At 34.2% G+C, this 25,669-nt stretch overlaps 1 protein-coding gene across 2 annotated transcripts in view; it reads left to right on the top strand.

Moving 5' to 3' along the window:
- Positions 1 to 25,669, top strand: part of LOC150110187 (puratrophin-1-like) — an 877,727-nt gene that overhangs the window by 29,684 nt on the left and 822,374 nt on the right. The window contains exon 1 of one of the 2 annotated variants that reach the window (XM_090398290.1): positions 13,019 to 13,329. The exons of the other annotated variant lie outside the window; for it this stretch is intronic. Within the exon in view, the coding sequence (XP_090254416.1) occupies positions 13,309 to 13,329 (21 nt within the window). The 5' untranslated portion in view covers positions 13,019 to 13,308. Of the gene's footprint in view, positions 1 to 13,018; positions 13,330 to 25,669 lie in introns of those variants that run through there. 2 annotated transcript variants of the gene reach the window in all.

Genomic DNA, 25,669 nt, shown 5'->3' with positions numbered 1-25,669 from the left:
AAAAAGGAAGGAAGTTGGGAAAGAATTTGAAAGATTTTGCCATTAAAAGGGCAGACAGATGCGTATTTCATGAAGATAAGGATAAAGTAGTTGTGCACTTTTAAAAGCAGTTTTGGAGTGACCTTCATGAACTGAAATCGTGCTCAATGATCTTAAGTACGTATTAACTCAAGGTGAAAGAGAGAGAGTGACTCATCTCATATCAATACCCAAGAAACGTTTCTCCAATTAGGGAAACAAGGATATAGAGTATAGTGACATCTACCGCTATAGTAAACGTACATCGGCGATAAAATAAGTGCTCGTGCAAATACCACTAATGCTTTATTTATCACAGGAACTAATGGCTTTGGTATGATGTTTCTGAAGTTTGCTACATCAGCTTTTTTTAAGTTACATTTGTTGAGGAGCGAATTATTTTTTGACAGTTTTGTTGACAATTCCAGTACAATCGCGAAAACCGGTAATATTTTATTTAATATCGGCAACAATTACAAAAAAAAAAAAAAAGGGATCTGGGGGAATGCAATACAGGTAATTTTAGTTGGTTTTGGTATATGTAATTCATATGTAATTCATGCGCAGACCATTTGTTATTGTATATTTCGGTTGTATGATAATGACAATAATAATTATAATATGCAAATCTAATAATTCTTAATTAAACGAAAATTGTTTTGTTCAGAAAATTAAGGAAGATGGGTTTGTTGATCTAAAAAGCCAACTTTCGAACATTAACGTCCTCTCTCTCTGTAGTAATTTCAAAAGAAGACTGCGATCGATATAAATATATTAACTTCCATTTCAGTAACCTCTGGCAGTTGCGTTTTTTTTTTTTTTTAGAAACGTGTATCTTGAATAATTCTTTTAAGGTTGGAGCAAATTATTCTTTTTTGTTGTTTTGAAAGCTCCTGCTATAATTTGTTAGCATCTTATGGTTTTTTTTTGTTATTTTGTAGTAATGCGAATGAAATACAGCAATTTAATCATTTCTTCCATATGTAAATTACTTCTGTTAAGAACTGAATGCAATTTCCAAAAAGAACAGCGAAAATGATATTGCTTTGTGTTTATTCTGGAAAGTGCAATTTCTTCATTCACTTATGTTTACTTGTTTCTCATATCCTTTTAAACGCACATACGAAGCAAAAATTGAAAGCATGAACTAGGCATCTGTCTGCTATGAATAGGTAATTTTTAATTGTATTATAAGATATATAAAATTCTTTAATGGCTTTTCATTTTTAAAGAAGTAGGTGGAACTGTCTTGGTGATGGAAATTGGGAAGGCATCTGGACTTCACACTTTGTCATGATTGGTAGTTAAGTTAATGACAATTTATAGACTTTACAGGTGGGAAGAATGTGATAGACTAAGCCGACATCGCATGTTCTTAATACTAACTGGTATTATTATTGTTGGAAATAATGTATTTTTCTACGATCTGTTTTTTGAGTTGTGGAATAAAAACCAATTTTCAGGAGAGAATAAAATCCACTTGCTATGTCAATGATCGACTTACTCAGGAACCGGCTAGAAAAAGTTCCTCTGGTCCGCTGCGCCGTACTCGAATTTATAACAATTTTTCTTTCTTCTGCCAATATAGCGTCACTTGACTTAAATTATATCAGCAATTAAGACTAAAGACATATGTAGATGATAAAATAATTGAAATTCCGTCCTAACTTAAACTGCTGCACTGGTTTATGATTATTATTCTTTTTATGATTATTATTCTGTGCAAGAACATTATCTGTGTCATCAAAGAACTCATTCTCCTACAAACTTGTAGCTTTTAAATGAAGCCTGAAGAAAGAACGAGCTCGCCCTCCATGCCTTCAAAAGCTAGCTATGGATTCTTGTAGAAACCTTGGTTGGATGAAGAGTGGGAACATAGTTTTTGAATTATGTATGCGAGCGATATCTGGGAAAACCTTCATCTTGAAGAAGATTATTTGGAATTTAGGAATTTATGTACAAGGCGCGGGGCGTATTCATATTACAATACGCAGTGTTTCAGGAGAAGCCATCAAACTTGAGGGTTTGATTCTTCTAATTTAAACAAAATAAGGTTTATATCAATATACAGTAGGATCAATTCCAAGCTGGTGGAGAGATTATCATTCCATAATTTGTCTGATAAATTTTCAAGAGAGGAGAAGTATATCGGCATACGTTTTATTTACGGTTTTTACAATGGAATGCTAAAACTGCTATTAAGGGATTCGATGACTTGTCTCCTAATCAATAAATTTTTATTGATGTACACGGAGTTTGTGGGAACCCGGATTATTTGATGCTGGATGTGTATGTGATGGTAATCACCAAGTACAAAATAACGCGCAAGTATTAAAATGCAGTTTTTGAACAAGTACTTACTAAAACGACTGTTGGAGGGTTAAATGAGAGCGTTTATAATCATGGGAAGAAGATCAACATCCTGAAGAAACATCTTATTAATCAAGAGTGAATTTTTGTGACTAGGCGTCCACAAATCATAGTTGTTGTTGTTTTTTTTTACGATATTTGCCATTGCGATATTTTTGATAGTTGTTAGTAACACTTTATTCACCAATTAAGCACCGGTCAAATCAATTCTCCAAAGGGTTGGATGTTCAGTTATTTTTTTTTACCTGACTCCTACCTACGAAAAGTTGTAAATCTAGAGTACACTAGAACCGTGGATGAGATAACGATTTTTTTTACATAATCCGGAAATCCTGCTGAACTAACACGAAACGTTTTCAAGCCACTTCAGGCCTTCAGTAAGCAGGGCGCTGGTCTCATACCAGGAGAAGAAATTCATGCCCATTGAGGGATTCCAATCCGAAGCCTGATGATTTAGTGTATTCTCTCTCTCTCTCTCTCTCTCTAACCAGGCCGGCGTATACTTGATGGGAACCAGTTAATCGGACCATGTGTTCAGCGATTGTCTGAGTGGGAGACCAAACCTTTATTTACTGCAAAAATGAGCTGCTGGGCTTTTTTTTTAGGATGCTTCTTTCTTCGCGCGTCAGCGTATATTTAAAAATGTAAACAGCAAGCTTGAAAGTATATATATATATATATATATATATATATATATATGTGTGTGTGTGTGTATATATATGTGTATATATATATATATATATATATATATATATATATATATATATATATATATATATATATATATATATATATATATATATATATATATATATATATATATATATATATATATATATATATATATATATATATATGTATATATATATGTGTGTGTGTATATATATATATATATATATATATGTGTATGTATATATATACAGGGTGTTCGGAATAAATTTGACATATTTATAATTAATTATATTTTTCCGTAAGTTACATGTATTAACACACACTTCTCTTCATTTAAAAGTTTGGACCCTTCTTCATTCATATACAAGATGTCAGAAAGGATGGATAGCTGGAACCCACCTGAATCATGGAAGAGAATAACTTGTATCATGATGATTCGTGCCCGCCATCAAAATAAGGATATTACGACTGCTGCCCAATGCTCCCTGAATACAGTAAAAACAATCAGGCATGAACTAGAGACTTGCAATGGTGACTACGAGGATGTAGCAAGAAGAAAGATCCCTAGCAGACGATCTGATTGCGTTCGTACAGCAGAATTCCTCGCAAATCTGCAGGAACAGGTGTTGAAGAACCCTGGCATTGGAATTCGGGCTTTGTTCGTGGAGTTGCTAACTGTAGTCAAGATAACAAGGGTAGCCTGGATAACAAGGGTAGCCAATGGTAGGCCGTATGTATGGCAGCAGGATTCGGCCCCTTGCCACACCTCTGGGAAAAGTCAAAAATGGTTGCCTGAAAATTTCTACGACTTCACCAGTCCAAATGTTTGGCCTCCAAACTCCCCAGACCTTAACCCCATGGATTATTTTGTATGGGGCGCAGTTGAAAAAGACACCAATCGCACTTCCAGTAATACAAAAGCCCAGTTAATGGATAAAATTAAAACAGTTTTTGCGGCCCTTCCCAGGGAGACTGTAGCATCAGCTTGTTCGAGGTTCCGAAGCAGAATTGAAGCTGTGATCGATGCTAATGGTGGTTATTTTGAGTAAATCTTGTTGATAGTATTGTAATTAACTCTGCCTGTAATGTTTTTTTGTCAATTCATTAAATTTAATAGATACAAAGAAGATTTTCTTTTCCTTACGAAACTGTCAAATTTATCCCGAACACCCTGTATGTGTGTGTATATATATATATATATATATATATATATATATATATATATATATATATATATATATATATATATATATATATATATATATATATATATATATATATATATATATATATATATATGTGTGTGTGTGTATGTCTGTATATATATATGTGTGTGTATATATATATATATATATGTGTGTGTGTGTGTATGTCTGTATATATATATGTGTGTGTATATATATATATATATATATGTGTGTGTGTGTATGTCTGTATACATATATGTGTGTATATATATATATATATATATATATATATATATATATATATGTATGTATATATAAATGCATGTTTCTTAATAGGTTTCTAATTATTTGAACAGTCATTATCCCAACTCTTGGATAAATCGAAGAAATCCTTATCCTTTGTCATCGTGCAGATTGGCTGTTAAAAATGAAATATATTGAGGAAGATAGTCTGATGTTAAATCAGTAGAAGGTAGGGTTGTGCGGTATCTCCATTGTTATTTATAATCTGAGAGATCACAAAAATCGGTTGTGGGATTTTGACTGGGATCTGATAAATCGTACCGTTTTTGCGATGGAGATACCGCACAACCTTATCTTCCATTGATTTAACATCAAACTATCTTCCTCGATATATTTCATTTTTAACAGCTGATCTGCATGGTTTGCTTTGGTTGGCAATAACGGTTGAAGCAACTAGGCAAGCGAAGTCAATATATTATGTGTGTCCTCCAGTGGGGCACCCAGAGGGGGTGCCAAGGGGCCTGGGCACCCCCCCAAAGAAAAGGAAAAAACTCTAGAAAATTTTCCAAAAATCTTTTCCTAATTAAAATTCAATTTTTTTATTTATGTTGTGTCGTGTCTTCTATTTCTATATTACTTATGAATTAGCGATCACTGTAGATGCTCAGTCATAGGTCGTAATCGCAAATCGTCTATTCAACTCGCCCCCCCCCCAAGGTTAAATCCTGAGAGCTCGGCCCCCTCCAAGATTAAATCCTGAGTGCGCCACTGGTGTCCTCCGGCTGGGTTTGTTGTTTTGCAGATGAAAAACTCCAGTTTGTGAAAGAATACCAGAGTGTTCGACTTAGGTATAAGTTAGGTATTGCTAAATATGATTCCCTATACATCATACAGATTTAGTGTTTGGAATATTATTTTCCTTGGTGCCGTGTCATATGCTTAGTCGCATTCAGTGACATTTAAGTAGCAATTCTTATTATATTCCCATGATTTTTCGACTTTTATCGTCAAGTAAACATCTCTTCTTGTCTTGCCAACCTCTCAATCCAGATTAAACCTCCCAAATTAATGTTTTGCATTGTTAATGACGATTTTCTATCAGGAACAATTACTGATTACTTTTAATAAGGCTAATAAATGTTTGTTGTAAATCTAGCTTTCTTGAATTGCATACATTTTTTACTTTAGTTTTTTTTCTTTCATTTGTTTGTTTCTTTATTTTATTTTTTTTTCGTTATTTCTGATGCTCCAAAATATCTTTCTCAATATCACATACATAAGATGACTCTTGTGTAGAGAAATCAAATAATCTATGTAATAACTATATATCTGTCTACGACTCCTGATCACGACAGTATATGTGTGTTAGCTTTAGGCCTTAAGGAAAACTTAGACATCAGACTTTATAAAAGTGAACCACGTGTGCAGAAACTGTCGCGTCAGCCCTGTACAGGAAGTGAGTCCTTGAAATAACAGCTGTAAAAACTCCGGACTAAGAAATAGACATCCTGCAGCAGAAGGGTGGCTACGAATTGGATATATTTATATGCCAGTAAAGGGAGAGCAGCTAACAGGCCAAGGTTCCGTAAAGACAGCTAGGTATTACGTGTCTGAACTGTGTCACTGTCATGGTTTAATGATCCACATAATCGTTCGTGCATAGTGACCTTATCGCTTCGAGCATGTATGTGTGTGGCTAGTCTGAACGTGCATAATTAATCATTCTCAATCCAACACACGGGGGGATGATACCGTTATAATTATGGGCCAAGAGCAACAAGTGAACAGGTGGTTATAAGAGCGGGGATGAAAGTGTGTTCCGGAAGAGTGTGTCTGATAGGAAACAATGCTCCCGGTGAAAAATATTATTGCTGATCACGTTATTGTCCAAGTTCACTTGATGATAAGCTTCAAGACACGAGACAGTCTTTTTTGGCATTGTGTTTAGCCAGTTGTGATAGATTGATGGCTTTAACTCATGTCACCGTGGCTTTGTTTTAATGCGTCCTCCATATGGTGAAATCAGAGCGATTTATAGATCACTGTAATAGATAGACAGTCAAGCAGCCGCAATTGTGACTGCATTCTTAGTCTTTCAGGAAGAGTCTGTGACTGCATTCTCACGAAGAGTCTTTATGTACTTAATATAAGATGGAAGAAATTTTAGGATTAACCCAAGAAATAGAGAACGTACTCACTTTGTTGACATAATATACTGTGAAGATAAGCTTATTCTCCCCAGCCATATTAGATTTTTAAAATAGGTTTAGGAAAGCTAAGTTACTTGGCCATAACCTATTGCCATTTAGGCCTGTAGGACTAATCGTAGATGACAATGCTTTTATAGGGCTAATTCGTTATACGTTATTCGTTAATTTTATACGTTAATAGGCCTAATTCGTAAATGGGGGGGGGCGGTCTACCAACTGGTCACACACACACACCACACACACACACACGCGCGCGCGCGCAAAATTTCACAGCTGGTCATTTCTATGTTAATAATTTCATGGTATATTTGTAATAAGTAATATTCGCTATCTTATTGTGACCGTTAACTTTTAATATTCAGCTTTGAATGAAATCAATACTTCCATATTACTAGGACTTTACCTACATTTCTTATATTACTGTTTCATTACTCCTTAAAAAAATAAAATAAAATTGTGCATGTCTTGGTGTTTACAGCAATATTATCCTTTTTTTTTACTAGATATATGTTACCAGAAGTTCTATGAAAATACAACCTCTTCTAAAGTGCGACTTTAGAAAACAAAGCAATCTTCTTAAACATTTTAGAGAAATGCAACGGAGTAAGCGTTGTTACCAAGACAACGGGTAGGAATTAGTCTAGATTTAGTAAGAAAGAAGAAAAGAATATGAGTGTATCTTTTCATAGGTTTGTTGAGGTGAATGCAGGCATAATTCCCATGCACACTAACAGTAGAGGGTATACGTTAGAAATCCAAGCATATTCCACGAGATAGAAGAGAGAAAGAGAGAGATGTGGGGGGGGATTAGAAAATATAGTATGCACGTTGCACTGAAGGGGGAAAAAAGGCCACCTTTAACATTTGAAAAAGCGCATCATGCATGCAAACATACATACATATATAGTAGCGGAATGTTCTCCGAAAGCGAAACATGAAATATCCATATAGAAGTCTGCTTCATTTCTTATTCGTCTCAAAGAAAGAGAAGTGGAACGCAGAACAAATTGGAAGGAAGGCACTTTTACCGGCTAAAAATAACAGGATGGATCAATGTTTTTTTTGTTTTTTTTTTGTCGTTGGTAAACGTATGTGAAATAGGAGTGACTACTCACACAGTGCATGCATCGAAATTTTCATTTTCTATTATTATTATTTGGAAAGTTTATAGTTTTCCAAATTATGTTCCAACTGCGCAAATTGTACATTTTGACCTTCATTACTTTGTGAAATAATCATTGTAGCTAACATTTAACGATCATTTTGCCAACGTTTTATATTCTTGTTTTCTATAATAACATTATTCAAAATGTGACATATTTAAGCCATTTATTACTCCTGCAAATAAAGATAAATAATACTTAGTATGTTGTATATAAGTCGCTGTAGCAAGGACGTAGAATTCATAAAAATATTATTGACGGGCAAAAACAACTATTTCCACATCTTTCTCTTTGTAATTGCACCAACAATAAAATCCAGTTCACTACATAACCTAGTTAAACAAGAGAGAGGCATATTTATTTTACGTATATCCGTTGTTATTTAAAAAACTAAGAATGCAAAGACAAAGAAGCTATTTAATATATAGTGTTTTTGTGAACTAAGTGTATTAGTTTTATTCTGACCTAAATGATTTTTTTTTTCAATTTTTTACTATTCTGTTTAAGTGTTTAGCCTCATAATCCTTCAGGAGTGTATTTAGGCAGTTTTGCATTTTGGAAATACCGATTTTTTTTTTTTTTTTTTTTTTTCCTGTTGCCAAATTGGGGCTGTAATTAAAATCCCATATAAAGGGCTGTGTTCATCTCACCCTGACATTCTTAGCGTGAAATCAAATCGAATGATATTTGACAGGTTGTGGGCTTTAGGGTTTCTAAGTACCTCGGATTATTATTATTATATAATTAATATTTTAACACTAAACAGTACTTACCTTTAAACCCCAATAACGCTCTAGGTTTGTGGCTTTTAAACTAGAGGACTATTCTGAGAGAGATATTAGAAGTGTGGGGGAGAAGCATTTGCATTTTTGAATTAAATTTGTCTTATCACTTGACATTACATATTACGAATCTGCTTAAACAACGTGAGGTCACATGATTTTTTTTGTAATTTTTAAATTTTATTTTTTATCGAGTTATATCATATTACGGTCTACTCTTCTCAGCTGTGTTTCGAAACCAAAAGGAATCAGGTTAGAATCCACAGAATAAATTAATTGCAACGTTTACAATCAGATAAGCAAGTATGTAGGACCTTAATATCATAAAAAATCGGATGATTGTGTTTAAACCTCTTCAACAGAAGTGAGCAATCTCTGTCTGTTGATCCCCGTATATTTCTTAAAAATCCTATGATTGGTATATATCATATTCTTTGCTTGCAAAACAACGTTTTGTAATAGTTGGATATTAAAAGCGATATCTGATGTATTCTCTCTCTCTCTCTCTCTCTCTCTCTAAGATCACACTAATTTTTGATAATCTTGTTAGCGGGGAAAAAAATGTAGCGAAAATCTCAGATTAATGGGAAATGGTTAATTATTTTTTATATTTTTATGAATTACTATCATCATCATCGGCATTATTTATATCTTATCATCATCATCATTATTATTCTGAAGCCTAAGTTTGTTTGGGTTACCTTATTTTCTTTATTCTGTAATTGTTTATTTAATTTAATATGGATACTAAGTTTTTATGCTTTGTTTTAATTGAATAAATATTCCGTATGTTTTTTCCTCTTCAAAATACGTTTTCATTTCAAATATATACTGTTTAGATATTGTGTTTGTCCTAATCAACAAACAATTGTCCTTGAGTTTTTTAAATAAATAAAAAATACTAATGATTATTTTTATAATAAAGCATAAAAAAAACAAAAAATTATGGGGTCTAGTGAGGATTTTAGATTAGAATGGAATCGTTGGAGAAAAAGAGCTATAAAACACTGCTTGGGATTCCTTCTAGATCACCATTCATTCCAATATCTGGGATGAATGATGATCTAGAAGATCTAGGGAGATGATTATGAGCAAGGTGGTTTCCCATTGCCTTCCTTGCCGTACTATATCCTATGGCTGTATCCTGTGTGTTCACAGTGCCGGTTTGCCTGCTTGCGGGATGAAAAACCTCAGATAAACTGGCGGAAAAAAACCCTGCTGCCCACACCCAAGACCAGCTAACTTGGCTATGAGGAATATCTTTAAGTTCCTCACGTCGAAGATCCTTAAGTTCCTCACGGGAATCGAATCGAATCTAGGACACTCCTTCCCCAGACATATGGTTGCATAGCTACTAGGCTAACCGCGCGGACCCCATGTATATAGCATATAGTATATCTTCATCTTCATCTTCATCATCCGTTTAGGCTTGTCTGGAGGCTCACACTACCATGCAGACTTTTGACATCATATCCAACAGAAAAAGATGGTTGTCCATATTCATTTAGTCGAAACTGTTTGCTAGCTGGATGTATTCTCTGGCCAGTGTTTTCTACCCTGAGCAATGAAAAATTCTGCAACCTCCGTATGAGACCGGTAACTCGTTTTCAAGTGACAACTCCATAATAAAAATATTTTGTTAGAAATGTCTCGGGTTGGAATTCATCCTAAGATCTGTCTCTGACAAAGATATTTCTTCGATAATCAATTACTGCGACTTTGTATTGTAATATATATAATTAATAAAAATTAATATAGAAAATTAAGCACGTGTATTTTAATGTACTTTTTATATTAAAAATTGATATCCAAAATATATTCGATTTCTCCTATCTTAAATAATTATTAATCATCTATTCAATTACCGATGAAGCTCTTGCTTCTAAAATTCTATACATCGAGAGTGGGAATTGTAAACTTTTGAATAAGCATACCCACTATCATATTGTTAAGCTCGTGAATTTATTATTTTGGTATTATCTTACTCTTCTGGAGTGCAAAGCAGTTGTAAAATTAATCTCCTTTCTCAAGTTTCAGGCATTTTCTGCATTTTTCTTATAAGAGCAGTAGATAAACCCTGACGGGCAGGAAAGAAAGCAACAGAAATAGAATCTTGTATTTCGATTCCAAGAAATACCATGCATTTAAGGGCCTCACAACGAGGAACCAAACTCCTCCTTAAGAACACAAAGTACCATTCGAACAGACAAAACCATCTTCACACGGCCATGTAAGGAGCTACTTAGTCTGAAAGTTGATAATATAACTTCGTAGCTTTCGAGGAAAAGAAATGCATAGTTTGGGACTATTCACACGTTCCTACCATAAATCTTGTTGCCTGCGATGGTGTTAATCAGTGCTGAAAGCAGACTTCCGCCTTCTGTAGCGAGAGGTCATTGAAGCGTGGCACATACTTGAGCCCAATGTCAGCAGAAGTCTGTCAAAGTAGATGGCGCCGTTGGTGGTATTATTGTTAGTCAGGCTTGCTGTTTTAAGATAGTTCTTTTTTTAATCGATATCGCCCAAATCGGATTAATTCACTGATGCAATTTAACCACGCAATGGCTTTTTCTGTTATTATTATCTCAAGCATGCGACACGCTTCTTTGTAAATCTCTAATTAATTTTGTGCAATTATATTAATTAAATGAAAGATAACAGTTTCTTTGTCACATTAATTGTACTGTTTGTAGTTGAAATGGCGTTTTAACATCAGTTTATTTTTTCTCTGTTAATAATTATATTATTTCTGTTAAGGGATGGGAATTCTGTGACATGGTATAGGCGACTTTAGAAATGATGATTTGTAAGTTTGAAGTTAAAGTAGTGGACATTGGGAGAGAAGGAGGGGGTCACTAGCACATCTATCTCGGGATTAGGCGGTACACTTGGTCCTGGAATGTGTATGTTCAAGCCTCCGTATAGGTCAGTCGGTAACAGATGACGCTCTTTCATTAGAAAGACTGGTTGAATCATCTCATTGGATATAAAGAACCTTTATAGCTGCTTTTCAACTGAAGGTGAGGTAACCGGTCTTTTTTAAAATCTGTTACATGGTAACAGATTCCCCCCCCCTGGAAACTAGGTTTTCTTTTCTCAAATCGGTCAGGAGAACACACGCAGTTTACGGACCTTATACATTGGCCTCGTAGGCCAATGCATTGTAGACAATTCAACTGCATCTTCGTGCGTTTTACACTCTTATTGTCCGAAATAAATTACTGCAAGAAATAAACATTCTTAAAATGCTGATGGAATGACCAACATTTTCAATTTCGGTTCGAAAACCAAGATTATATTATGTCCTTAAATGTGACGTTGCTTTATTTACTCTACGATTCCAGACTAAGTAGCCTTGCAAGTTCGTCAAGCATACATCGCAGTGCAATATTTGCATACCATGTGATGAGTATAGACGTTCATATTTATATTCAAGTAGAAAAAATCGCTTTGATATCTAAAGTATTATGGTTTGTTTGTAAAGTAGAATCTGTTTGTGAGATAAAATGAAGTGAAAAAATATTTCTTACATTAATAAAAATATACATATTTGTAAATTGTATTTATAAACGTCTGAATTAACTTTTAACCTTGCAGTTGTTCAAATCCACGTTGATACGTTTCTGCACTTAAACTCATCTTAAGTCCGGAAACAGGGATTCTACCTGTCTTGCATGCAATTACCAATGAATAAACAAATATCAACTCATCTTTTCCTTCGTGTATGAGTGGTTCATACACGAAGAAGATGATTACAGAATACCAGTGATGAGTATTTTAAATGTACGGCAATGATTTTAAATACTTCTCTCTGTCTTTTCTTCTCAACTCCTACAACTTTCTCTTTCTTGTTTTCCCTTTTATATACCGTCTGTAAAATCGGTGGTTCTTTTAAAATTGGTGCCAGCTAGTTTGTGTGTGGGTCAACCTAATTTATCGCTGTTACATGGCAAGTGAATAGGCGAGGGGCGACTAGCTACTCAGTAGACAGCGGGGGAGGAAAGAAAACTTGTTTCTTTGGACGTTTTCCAACCGCTTAATTCAATGCGGTGTACCGTTGCTCACATGATCTTAACGTTATATGACGCGTTATGTAAACCATTCCACGTGTACCACTGCCCCTCCCTATTGGCAAATAGGCTCGTTCCTAGTGCTGTATGATACTAGCCGTTTGCGTTTCCCATGCAGCATCATCGGTTAAGCGAACGGATTCCGAAGTAAGAGAACTCTTCTCTCCACCTCTTTGTGTTATCATTTTAGCCTTTGACGTTCTTCTCGCTTCTCCTGGAAACATTTGTTCATATTCGCCTCTGTATGGTGGCAGAAGTGATGCCCATCGATTGCGATTCTGTACTTGCACGTGCTTGTGGTTCGACGGTAATTTAACGGTAGGTTTGCCCGAAAGCAGTGCGGTATCCACTTGTAGAGAGTTAATGTGAAACAGTTTCCAAATGGATGAAACTTGAGTATTTTAACCCTCCTAGTTAGCGAATGGAGTGTTTTCTGGTTGAAGGATTTTTCCGCTGTTTTAGCTTGTTATACAAGTGACTACCAATACGCCGTGTATGATCTTGGAAACAAAGCTGTTCTCAGGTGTCATCCAACAAGGTTGCTATGGAAACATCTTTGCTCATAATGGTGACATACGGAAGAGAAGACTGACATGGATTCTAAACTGACAGTAGTAAGTATACTTGAATTTGGTGATGAAGGGGGTTGGGGAAAGTATTGAACCATTCAAGGAAAGTACATTGTTATAGCAGAGCTGAAAACTTTTTTGTTTTATATTTAAGAAAAGGAAATTTTCTCTACCACGAATTACAAACGTGATAAATTAAATCAAAGTATGAGATGATTGTAAAGGTGTAATCAATAATAAATTGTATATTCTAAGATAGTAATTTACAGTAACTCATAATTCACGATATACTTTATTCAAGCTGTGCTCTGAACACTAATAAGTAACAAAAGAATATATAAATAGTTTTTCATAAAAAGTAATAGCATGGGCAACCTATGATCCCCAATAACATTTGCTACGATATTTTGCAAAGATTCTGAATAAATTTATTCAATCATTCAGTTGGGTGGTTCTACGGGAAGTGAGGGATGCTGACTTAGTGCGTAACCCTCGGATAGGCCTTCCGGGTTCATATATACTGTTCATTTAAGTTATTATTTCAGATTCCTGTGTGACTGCTAAACGGGTTCCCTATATTTTTTATCTCTAGTTTTACATTCTACGTTACGCAGCTCTCTGAATCCAGCTTATTAGACTACCTTAACCACTGGTTTTCTACTGTTTTCAGTCTCATTATATACTTCCCGACATTCCTGGATGAATTTCACTCCTGTTGTCGGATCTGCTTGCGAAAGAAAACATCTGAATTATCCGAGAGAGAAATCTGCTTCAAATTAAAACAAAACAAAAAAATCTTTTTATTTCTTAGAAATATTTCTCACATCAGAAAGAAAAGCTAATCTCAGATCTTTTCCAGTCAAAGGTCGCGTGTCATCTCGTCCGTTGACTATGCTATAGAGGCGTTTCGATGATATTTTGTTGTATTCAGCTATTTAGTTCCCCTTCGTCTCATCGTAAGGGTCAGTTTCGCATGCCGAAGGAGAATCATGCGGGTCATGTTCTGACTCTCCGTGATATTCCGTGAGATTGAGACCAGGTCTTAATGTTGGCCACGTCAGTACTGTATTTCGTTGTTCGTTTCCTGAAATTGAGGTAGACTGATGAGTAGAATTCTTTGAAATTACACCAGAAGTAACTAAAGCCATGAGGAGAGTATATTATGTTTAGTAATTAATGTGTTTTTCGGCCGGTTGCCTGATTTACAAGATTAGAAATCTGAATTGCTAGAAAACAAAGTCATGGTATCACCGTAGAAACCGCTTATCTCACCTTTCTGTTAAAAATTGGAAATCACATATAAAAGTTTCTCGCATCCTAGAATGGATTTGAATCCTGGTTTTTTTTTCCCCCAAACATAAGATAAATATCTAGGCGTAAATGCCGTAACTGAGCCACGGGAAAGGCTAGTGAGCTTATAAACCGTTTACAATTCCTGCATAGCTTTTAGTCATGGAAATGTTATTTTACTTGTACGTTGTAAGATTATCTTCCTAAAAATATTGCAGTCAATCAGGTCGTAAGGAATATGTTAATCTTCTTTAAACAGCAATGCAACTTAACACTTCATTTTCCCATCCTTCTAACCATCTTCTAACTTTTGTTGTTGAAAAGATATACTCCTTTGGATAACTGTTGCCTAAAATTTTACAAACCACAACATTCACAATAGAAAAGTGTTTTAACGCATTCCATTGGTCTGCAATTCACCTAACCAAGATGTGCCCTACTCCATTTAAAAATCGTTTCACATGCGTTGTGGAGTTTGCACGTTTTACCTTGGATATATTATTCCTACGGATTTTAGAAGCAACGAAACCATAGTTTACCACTTCTTTGGTTTTATTACTGCTTTAAAACAAATTTATAATGTCTGGCTTAAATCTATAAATTTCCTGATTCTTCTAGAATTCTTCTAATCTATCTGATTGACTGATCGCTACGTCTCATGGATTTTAGAGAGAAGTACGTTGTGAATGGTAATTTAGTCTCACTGTGCTTCTGCAAATTTAAAATGGTCGTTTTCAAAAGATTACACTTTATCGACATATTTTCTGATGGAAATACTATATTGATCTTTATTGTTGATGTGTTTTTTCTTTGTTATTTTTGTATATATACTTGATAATTACATTATATCATCTTCATCATTTTAAAATCTTCGCTTTTAGTTATTTATATTTTTTGAACAAGTTTTATTTTTGAACGAAAGTTTGCACAGTGTATTTGCATGGCATTTGCACAGTGCAAATACTATTTTTTATACTTAAGAAGTGAAAATTCACAGCGTTATATACCGTAGATTCACAAGATGCTCACAATATATATGAGTATTTTACATGAAAAATGATTTGTATGTATATGCATGCCTATAAACTGATATGTTAAGTGTAATATAAGTAATTTATGATATTATCCCATGCACTGATGTCACATTTATTAAGTAATAAATTTAAATAGCAGGATTTGGGAGAAATTTATATATTTTGCAACGAAACCTGATACTGGTAAAAGACTAGCCCGTGAGAAACAGGTTTCCCTATTTTCCGCATTTTCGGTAGTCGATGTTTTTTTGATAATATTTATAGCTTTCGAAAGAACCTATTTATATTTTATGTATTTTTACTAAAATTACTGAAATGAAGGGTAATGAATTGAAATTCCTACACCAGCCAAACTGAATAAGAATTGGTTGAATTTTTGCATTCTGGGAGATAGTTATTCGAAAATGAATATTTTAATTTATGTTATTAGAAAATAGATAATTTAACTTATCTATTTAATACTTTCTCTCTCTCTCTCTCTCTTTCTGTCTCTCTCGAAAGAGAGATCATTATTATTATAAGAGAGGTCTCTTTTGCCTTTTCATCATAATTGATTACTTACCTTTACCTGATTATTTCTTAGCGATTACTGTATCGGTTGCTTTGGAAGTCTGTGTTCTTAGTTACTTACTTGCTAGAGAAATATAATTCAACTTGAATATATTTAGTGATATGAAACACATCGCGAATTCATCGGATGCGATACGTAATGATGTATAAGCATTTTTCAGAATTTCTTACAACACAAAAAACATTTTTGTGCTGTACGAAACTAACGCAGTTTTTAATTAAAACTTCAGTTTTTGATTAAACATTCAAAGTAAAAAAGGCTTTTTTAGAAAAATAAAATCCGTTTTTTGAATAGTGTCGAATTGGAATAGGAATTAGGCCAGATTCTTCTACGGCATGTAAATTTTAAAGAACGAGTCATCCTCGAAGGAATCCTAGTGGAGTGTAGGTAATTAATTGATTATATTTTAAATACTTAACACGATAAACACTATATATGTGTTGTTATTATATGGGGGAATATAGTTTTATAGATCATGGAAAAGAAGGAAAATCGTAGATGTCAGATTACCTCTGACAAAAAGTCCTGAGACAAAGAACTCATTCGGTTAGTGGAAGTAGAACAAAAAGTCCTGAGACAAAGAACTCATTCGGCAGTGGAAGTAGAATGAATTTTGGACCAGCTCTAATACAAAATTCGTTCTGCGGAGAAACAACATTTAGTTGTGTTCAGGAAAGAAAGTGATCGTAAAATTTCTAGTTGTGGATAAATTTTGCCTCTACTCATGACAATTATTTGCTCTCTCTCTCTCTCTCTCTCTCTGTCTCTCTCTCTCTCTCTCTCTCTCTGACTTTGTTTTCTTTGCGTCAGCCCCGTTTACACTAGTGTTCTACTAGAGAAATACTGCTGCATTCATCGTCGTTGGTAAGATCCACAGAAGTTTAAGAGATGATGCCATAAATTGTTTGAATTGCTTACCAGGTGAAAGAAGAAAAAACATAAAGTAATGATTTATGACCAAGCGTTTTATGTTGTAGCTATAAGGGTAACGGTAGTGTAGGAAGGGAAATTCCCTAAAATCTTTCAATCGCTTCCGGGCATCTATATATATGGCATATTATCATGGAATGAATGTTACTATCATTCATAGAACTTGAAACAGATCGTTACTGGTTACTTGAACGATGCCTAAACAGTGGAATGGTGAATCTCATTCTTTAAAAAATTAAAAAACAAAAAATCAATAAAATAAAATAAATACAGCCTAGTTGGGTCGAGTTGGTAGCTTATCTGCTTTCCAACCGACAGGTTGTGGGTTAGAATCTCGCCTTGAGCATGGATGTTTGCGATTATCTTTAGGTGGGAGATGAATTTCATCGTCCAGTAAGAGACCATCCTCTTATTGGAGGCATGAAGTGGCTTGGAAAAGTTCCTTGTTGAGTAGGATGTTTGGACTATGTAAAAATTAATAAAAAATATCAGAAAAATCCTTAGCTTATTAATGGTATTAATGTGTAGGCTTGCAACTGAGTAGGAGTCATAAAAATCATCTATATTTAGAATACTTTAGTTAAGTCGTACTAGCACATGACACTAAACGGTTTTACTCGTTGAAATACAGGAAATTCAAGTATTTGATCGTAAAAAAAAACAGGCCTATTCATGATAAAATTATCTTGAATTCCAGCGACAATTACTTTGGATCACTACAAGAAATAAGCATAGAGTATACAGATCTGTATATGATCTGTAGTTAGGATAGCCTCAAGCTCCTTACGATATAGCAGAAATTTTAGAGAATGCAAGTACAATTGAGCCAGCACGGAATGTTGGTATAAATCAGGCTGGGAGAAAATTTTGAACGTGTTTATTTATCTAAGTAATGTATTTAATTAATAGTGCATATTTTTATATTCCTTGATTCAAAACACTATACCCTTCATCGGGGTTTTCAAGGACATTCTAGTTTTGCCGAATGCTCTCTCTCTCTCTCTCTCTCTCTCTCTCTCTAACTGTGTGTGTGGAGGAGGGAGGGAGTTGGTGGATGTCTAAGTGCCCCTGTTGTTTTTGGTGTGTTTATAAGAGCTTGTGTTTCTTTTGAGCATCCTCTTAAAGAAATGTCTGGAGTTGACAGTTCGAGGGGAAGACCGATGATGCAGTGATGTCAACCGGACGTCCTGTAAAAACAGTGAAGATGGATTTTAGCAATAACAAAAGTTTTTTTTTTTCAATGTTGCTAACTTCGCACATGAAAAACAATTTTCATTGAAATTGAAGAATGTATTAGAATTATTTTGAATGTCAATGAAGCCAAGTTGTTATTGCAAAGTCTTTGAGAGCTGTATAAAACTACTTCGAAGCAAATGTAAAGGGCGGAAAAGGAGTTTGAAACAACACGGTATTGGGATATTAGATGAAATAGAACACTAATGTCTTCTTCTGCGATAATTTCTTTTTGATTGAGTGCAAGAAATATTAACACGCATAATAATATCACAAAAAAGCCATTCAGTAACAACTAAATGTTGAAGAGAATGTAGTTTGCAATAAATATGAGAAATACTTTCACTTTGTTCTTCTTATATAAGGCACCTCAACGGTCCTCTTTGAGGTGCTAATTGCCTCTGTGACAACCAGATCGCCAGCATCTCAGTAACAACTTTCATCAACTAACGTCAGTCATCTGGGAAAAAACTACAAGAATATCAGACAACACTAGCTACTCGATTCAGTGGACACCTAATTTGAATCTTTGAGAAAAACTGATTAATTCAGTAGTAATTTGTATATTCGTTTCCTGCTTCGGCATTGGAGGAAGTTTTCTGCTCACTTAGCGTCGAAATTATGATCGAAGCAAGCAACTGATATCTTGAGGTCAGCCCATTACGTCTATTAAGTGTGTATTTATGCATGCTACGGTTATTCTGCCTGTTTTGCCAAATAGAAAATCCATGTTTCTTAGAAAAAAAAACTCTATCATCTCCATTTAGACCAGTTAACTCACCTTCAATTGAAAAGCCATTGTAAAGGTTCCTCGCTTCGATTTGAACCCTGGTTTTTCCAATAGAACTCTGCTCACTCCTAATTTTGAGTACGTTTCTTATCGTGATTATTCAGTTTCTCCCGAATGTTTTTTCGCTTTTTTTATTTTCACAAACAGAAGGAAAAAACAGTAACTGCATTCACCTATTTTATTTTTACAATTGCATCTAATATATACATATATACACGCCTCTAAAAATAAAGGATAGTTGAATATCCAATAAAGCTACCTCGCTGACTTTTATAGGGATTATTGATCCACAGAATCGTTACTGGTTCATACGTCATATTACATGTTTCTCCAAATAATTTCCTAAGTAAGCGATAACATTATAAATCTCGGTGATTACAGTGAGCAAAGGATATTTTGGTCTTCAGATATCACGTTTCTAGACTCTTTCTCGGATCAAATTAAATGCTATTTTGAGTGGCATAACCTGTAGCATTATCAGCCTGAAAATCGTATTAGATGCACGACCCAGAATGATAAATCCTCTGTTAAAATCGACTATAAGTTGGATCAATGTGATGTACGTGCTGTAATATTCATACACTGTGTGCCTGTTAAATAACGAGACAAAAATCGTATAAAAATAAAGACCTCATGAGGAATGATTTATTTATTTTCCATATAATATCTCCTTAACTCAATACAACGTTTACATTATTCATACAAATTTTCGAAACACCCGCTTGTAGTCGTCTAAACCGGTGTGTACGTGATCACCCTTCAGTAACAATGGGTGTACTGGCCGTTTCGAATCAAATCGTCGTCAGATTATGGAAGGAGAAAATCAAGTTATGAGATTCGTCAGGCTTAGTTTGAAAGTAAAGGGGAAGTAATTAATGTTATTTAATTGGAATGCGAGCGAGATTATGTTTGGGTCAGTTCGTGTTTATCGCATACTGATCGGTTTTAATAGCTAGAAATTCCGATTCAAAGTAATTTACTTTCATCTTCTTGAAAATTGAAGATGGCGACCTTTTCGATATCTGGTGCGTAGTTTCATTGCATGTCCTGCAACGATATTTCATCAGTATGACTTTTTATGTTGCTTGTGTTCTTTTGGTTGTGTTTTTGTTTTGTAGTTGATGTAATCATTATTGATGGAATCAAGCATACTTGTCATGTAATTGTAATTTAATTTAATCAAATTACTATAGTTTAATTTTTTTTCGCTTGGTTATAAATTAAATTAAAGATGCGAAGAAATTTATATTCTTGTTTTAATACTTTTGTAAGCAAACAAAGTTTTACAATTGTCAACACGAAATGAAGTATCGTGAAGATACTTCACGCGCAAACTTTGTTTGCGTACACTTGGATAAAGGATTAAACAAGAATATAGTTGCTTGGAATCTTTAATTTATATCCTAGTTTATTTAAATTTATTATTTGTGCTAAAGACATTTTTAACTGGAAGATTTGATGACTTTATGTATATTATGAATTTTAAGATTATTCACGTGAATTTTAAGTTTCAGAAGTTTTTAATATTTTTTTGGAGTGAGGGAACACGATTTTGCATTTGAATGGAAAGCACAGCGTACAAGCTGTTTGTGGATATTGTCTACGTTGATGATATCTTCGAGTTGTGTGATTTCTTGGATTAATTTGGTTCATGAGGATGAATATTTTTAAGAATTTAAAAATTGTGTTCTCTGACAGATTTTTATACAGCAAAGATTTTAAGATGAGAAGAGTGCAGTAATTTCTGATATTGGTAGGTTTGTGATATAGTTTTGTATTCATGAGACGATCCGATCTTGTGATGTTCGGATTTAAAATATTGAAAGACTTATCTTTTTCATATGCGATAGTGAATTGTAATCCTTTAAATGTGTTAAGAGACGGAAATAGTTTTAATATAGAGCTGTCAGTACCAATACATAGGCCATCATCATCAACGTATCTACCATAATAAGAAATCCCTGGGGGACATTGAAGTTGCGATTCGATGTGGGGGAGGAAAAATTCTGCAAATTGTCTACTATTGTTTTGGCCTATTGGATGTCCAAAAATCTGTTCCTAAATAATCTGATTATATGTTTTAAAAAATTGTAAAATTGAAATCATTTTTTACGTTCATTTAAGTTGCTATCATTTATAAGCAAAGTGTGGACAGTGTGCAGGGTTTTGAGAACATCAATGTATAGCTAGGAGGCATCAAAGGAGATAGGATATTGTCAGATAAAATGATTATTTATTTCCTTTAAGTGTCTAAGATCAGATATGGTAATTAGTATTTTAATCATAAATTTCGAAGGCTTTATTAATGGTTTTATTAGTTGGAAAACAAATTGTGGTAAGGGCAGTATTGTAGTATGTTTGTAAAAAATTGTGGTGGGTGGAGTACGGAATAATCTGGTTTATGTATCTTTCTTGTCTAAAAATAGTGGGACGGCTACTAGTACGGAGCAATTTATTTCATAGTATATTTAATTCTTCTATCTTTGAGTACTATCTTTTGTTTCTTTGACGTGCTTTATGTAATATCATATATTCAGCGAGGGAAGCGCTGTGATAAATGTTATAACCACTAGCGACATCTAATATTTTATTAAGAAAATAATCACATTAGAATTATTTTTTTTAAATATTATTTCATGAAAAGGTAAAGAAAGGTTTGGTTATGAAATTTACTTACTTCAACGATATTGTTTATCTATTTACTTTTCTTATTTACTTATTTATATTTATTTTTCATTTTTTTTATTCTTCTTATTTTATTTATTTAGTTTTAAAACATATTTTCGTTGGGTTAGTTTTCTAATCCTGTTTGGTTCTCTGTAATGTATTCTTTTCTGGGAAAAATTTAAAGCTTTATTTAACATTTCCATTTCACTTTGTGGAAGTGTATAGTTGAATGTATTTATAACTGGACTAAATTAACGGTGTTTGTTGGTACTGGGAACGGGGTAACTATATTGTAGGTAGACAAAGAAATGTTGAATATCGATGATTTTTTTTTATTATTATGACGCGCTTCTATTATGTACGAATTCTTATTCATTAATGTCTGGATCTGGTTGTTAAAACTATTATTTAGTGCCCAGACAAACAAGCAACAGACAGGTGCTCTGTCTGACACTTGTTTTTATTGCAGATCTAGAAGCCTAATGGCAAATTTTGTTGTTACTTGGGATGGATTTATTAAACAACGGCCAACTTCCTTGAACTACAGTCGTGTATATTTCTTCGTACATTTATTTAGTTCCACTTTCTATATTTTCAATCAAATGCTATTTCGTCTCCATTACTAAGTTCATTACAAAATAAAATAAAATAAAAAATATTCTTCATCTAGAAAAATATGAAGAGTCAACAAATTACTTTCCCTTCAAGAATATTCATCCATGTTTTGTTAATATTCTCTTTAAAACCGATTTTAATCAATAATGTTAAAAACATTTAATTTTAAGCCTTGCAGGTGGGTTAGTTCCTTTCCCACTAGGCCTAGCTCTTTTATGTTCCTTCCTGTTTTAAGCTTACGTGTAGACCCACCCCGTAGGATGCAGGCGTTCGAAACTAAACCCAATATTCTCGTTGTCTCCTATGCATATATAGTACGTGTTTTTCTGGTCTGTTTTGTCGGATGGAAATCCCGAGTTTCCGGGAGAAAAATTCCGCGACCTTCTCATAAGATGGTGGCGGGGGGGGTTCGGCCACCTTACCTTCAGATGAAAAGCCCTGATAACGGTTTTTCGCTTCCAACACTAGATTCCAACCAAAGGGCTTTGTCTATACTGACTGAGCTACGGAGGCTTTCTTTTATATCACAGTTAATAAAAATAGGAGCTATAAATGAAATCATTTTCAGAAATCTAAACCATAAAATATTTGATTTCACCTCTAATGTCTTCTGTCGGTTTGTCTGTTATGCGTGAGATGACAAATCGAGTTTCACAATAGCGGAAAAAACACACAGAGATTTACATGCTGACTAGTTATGCCAGTTATCAAATTGTATATATCTTACTAAATCTATAAATGACAACAATCAGCTAACTTTTGTCGTTGACCCGTTTAGGAGTCTTTTCTCTATTATTTCATGTTTACTTTTGCGCCAAAAAATGTTTAAAATGAGAGAGAAGAAATTTTAGATAAGATTAAATGTATAAGAAAATATAATGAATACAAAAGAAACAAAGCAGAACAGATAGCTATGTACTGATATTCTGGAACACCGGAAGTAGTGCGTGTTTATTCTCGTCCCTCTCACCCACCCCCACACGTCAACCGCTTTGTTCGACCTCAAAATTGATCGTTACTTCAGAAATTGAAACTTAAAAGAAAAACTGCTTTTCTAAAGTTCTTACGTTAGTCAACACGGAAGTTGTATCTGTCGCAGAGTATCACAATGAGCGGCATTCTTTATATAAAATCTTTGCTAGAAAATGATTATTAAAATGTTTACATATTTTTCCATAGCTACAAGAACGATACAACAAGTGAAGGCTATCTAAATTTTTCCCTTCTTCTAATAATTTATATTCCCCCACGGAGATCATTCTCTTAACTCATATCCAAATGGTAAACATTTTTCCTTGTTGAAAAACTCGGCTGCTCCCAAATTCTCGAAGTAATTTGCACTTTCCATGGTTATTACGACTGCAGTAAGGCACTGCACTGTCAGAGTTTCTAATCGTTCATTAAGCTTTAACTCCGACAACACAGATTTACAGTTTTCTATAAATAACAGTTTTATAAACATTGGTATCGCGTGCACTTGCACTGGGTCGATAGCGGAGTTCTCTTAAGCCGATTGCTTGAAGTGATGCGTTATTCGTTCGTTCGATGTTATGTCAGTTTTTCATCGCTTATTTAAAAAAAAAATGTTAATGTCTCTCATACATTTTCATACTTTGAAATCAGATGAATATTTCTGTAGAAAAGCCACATCACAGAAAGAAATGCGAGAGTGTATGATGGTGAATAGTAGTCACTCAGACAAAGGTGTTCAGCAAAAAAGAAAGCCTTGTTCAATGCTTAGCTTATATTATATATGTTGGGACAGCCATAGATAAGACGTTGGTGCCAGGAGAAGCTATAAAATATATTGCGATTTACAAAAAAAAAAAAAAAAATAGAAAGAAAGAAAGAACATATCTTCTTGACTGGGGATTTGGTTTTGCGCTGCAAGGTTTCTGTAAGAAGGAAAAATTCAGAGTACAGCGTCCTTTGCGTAGTTATGTAAGAAAAGTTTGAAATAATGGAAATAATTTAATATCGTAGAAAGTGGGCTAAAGCTTTGCGTCTCTGGTTTTTGCGTCTTTGCGTTCGTCATCAAATACTGGATACTTCAGTATTTGATGACGAACTTAACGGATAGAGGGGGGGGGGGGCATCATATCTCTCCACATTAGCAACCAGCGCAATACTGAATTTGTAGGCGCATGTGGAAGATCACAGGAAAGTAGGCTTGTTCGAGAAGTTCTTGTGTCAGATAGGATCAGATAATGTCAATATTTTGAGCAAATATCTGAATGTCTTCCAACCTCGTCAAAACATATTTATTCCGATTTAGAGGGCATATAAGCAAGCTGTCTATTGTCGAACTGCTGTGCAAAAATTCGTATGGGTGATCTAGCCGATCGTGAGAGTGGCATCTAAAAGAATAGTATAAATTGGCTGCTTATATATATTTGGATTACTCTGAAACGAACTGCCATGACATATGGGACAATTACCACACTTTATAAATCCACTGCTTAGGAGAACATACTTTTTATCTAGGTTGCTTAGTAATTTTGCGGTCATCTTGATTTTCATCATTTCAAGTAGAAGAGGCGTTCGGTGTATGGTACTTGGTCATACTTAAAAAAAAAAAATTCAAAATGGAATGAGGGATGAAGATATGGTGAAGAAAATAGCCTGGGAATAATAGTGAAGGTTGTGTAAATGCCATTAAGAAATATATTTTGTGTTCAGAGCAAGGATTGAGACTGAAATTTGAGAAAGTAAGAGTTCAGCTAGGATGCGAAAAAAGATATGGGAGATATGCTGCATGAAGCTTGAAATCTTTAAAGTTGGAATCAGAACTACCAGTGGAAGAGAGAGAGAAAGGGGACTGTTGTTGGGAAATAATTCAAATTGTTTTTGTTATGAGCTTCTGTAATGAGCTCTAGTAATGAGCTTTTGTCAGGGAAGGTAGAAGAGTAGAATTAAGCCAGTAGGAACTGACTAGACTAAATTCACTAATATGAATGTCTGTTATTGGAAGAGTTGAGATATACGAGATCAGGATTTGAAATAGTTGGGAATAGTGGGTAATGGCTATGAAGCTATATATATATACAGGGTGTTCGGGATAAATTTGACAGTTTCGTAAGGAAAAAGAAAATCTTCTTTGTATCTATTAAATTTAATGAATTGACAAAAAAACATTACAGGCAGAGTTAATTACAATACTATCAACAAGATTTACTCAAAATAACCACCATTAGCATCGATCACAGCTTCAATTCTGCTTCGGAACCTCGAACAAGCTGATGCTACAGTCTCCCT

The sequence above is a fragment of the Typopeltis vanoorti genome, chromosome 1 (assembly GCF_054136105.1).
Source record: "Typopeltis vanoorti isolate ZY-2024b chromosome 1, IOZ_Tvanoo_1.0, whole genome shotgun sequence".
NCBI classification, from domain to species: Eukaryota; Metazoa; Arthropoda; class Arachnida; order Uropygi; family Thelyphonidae; genus Typopeltis; species Typopeltis vanoorti.
This window is presented reverse-complemented; position numbering and strand designations above follow the sequence as displayed.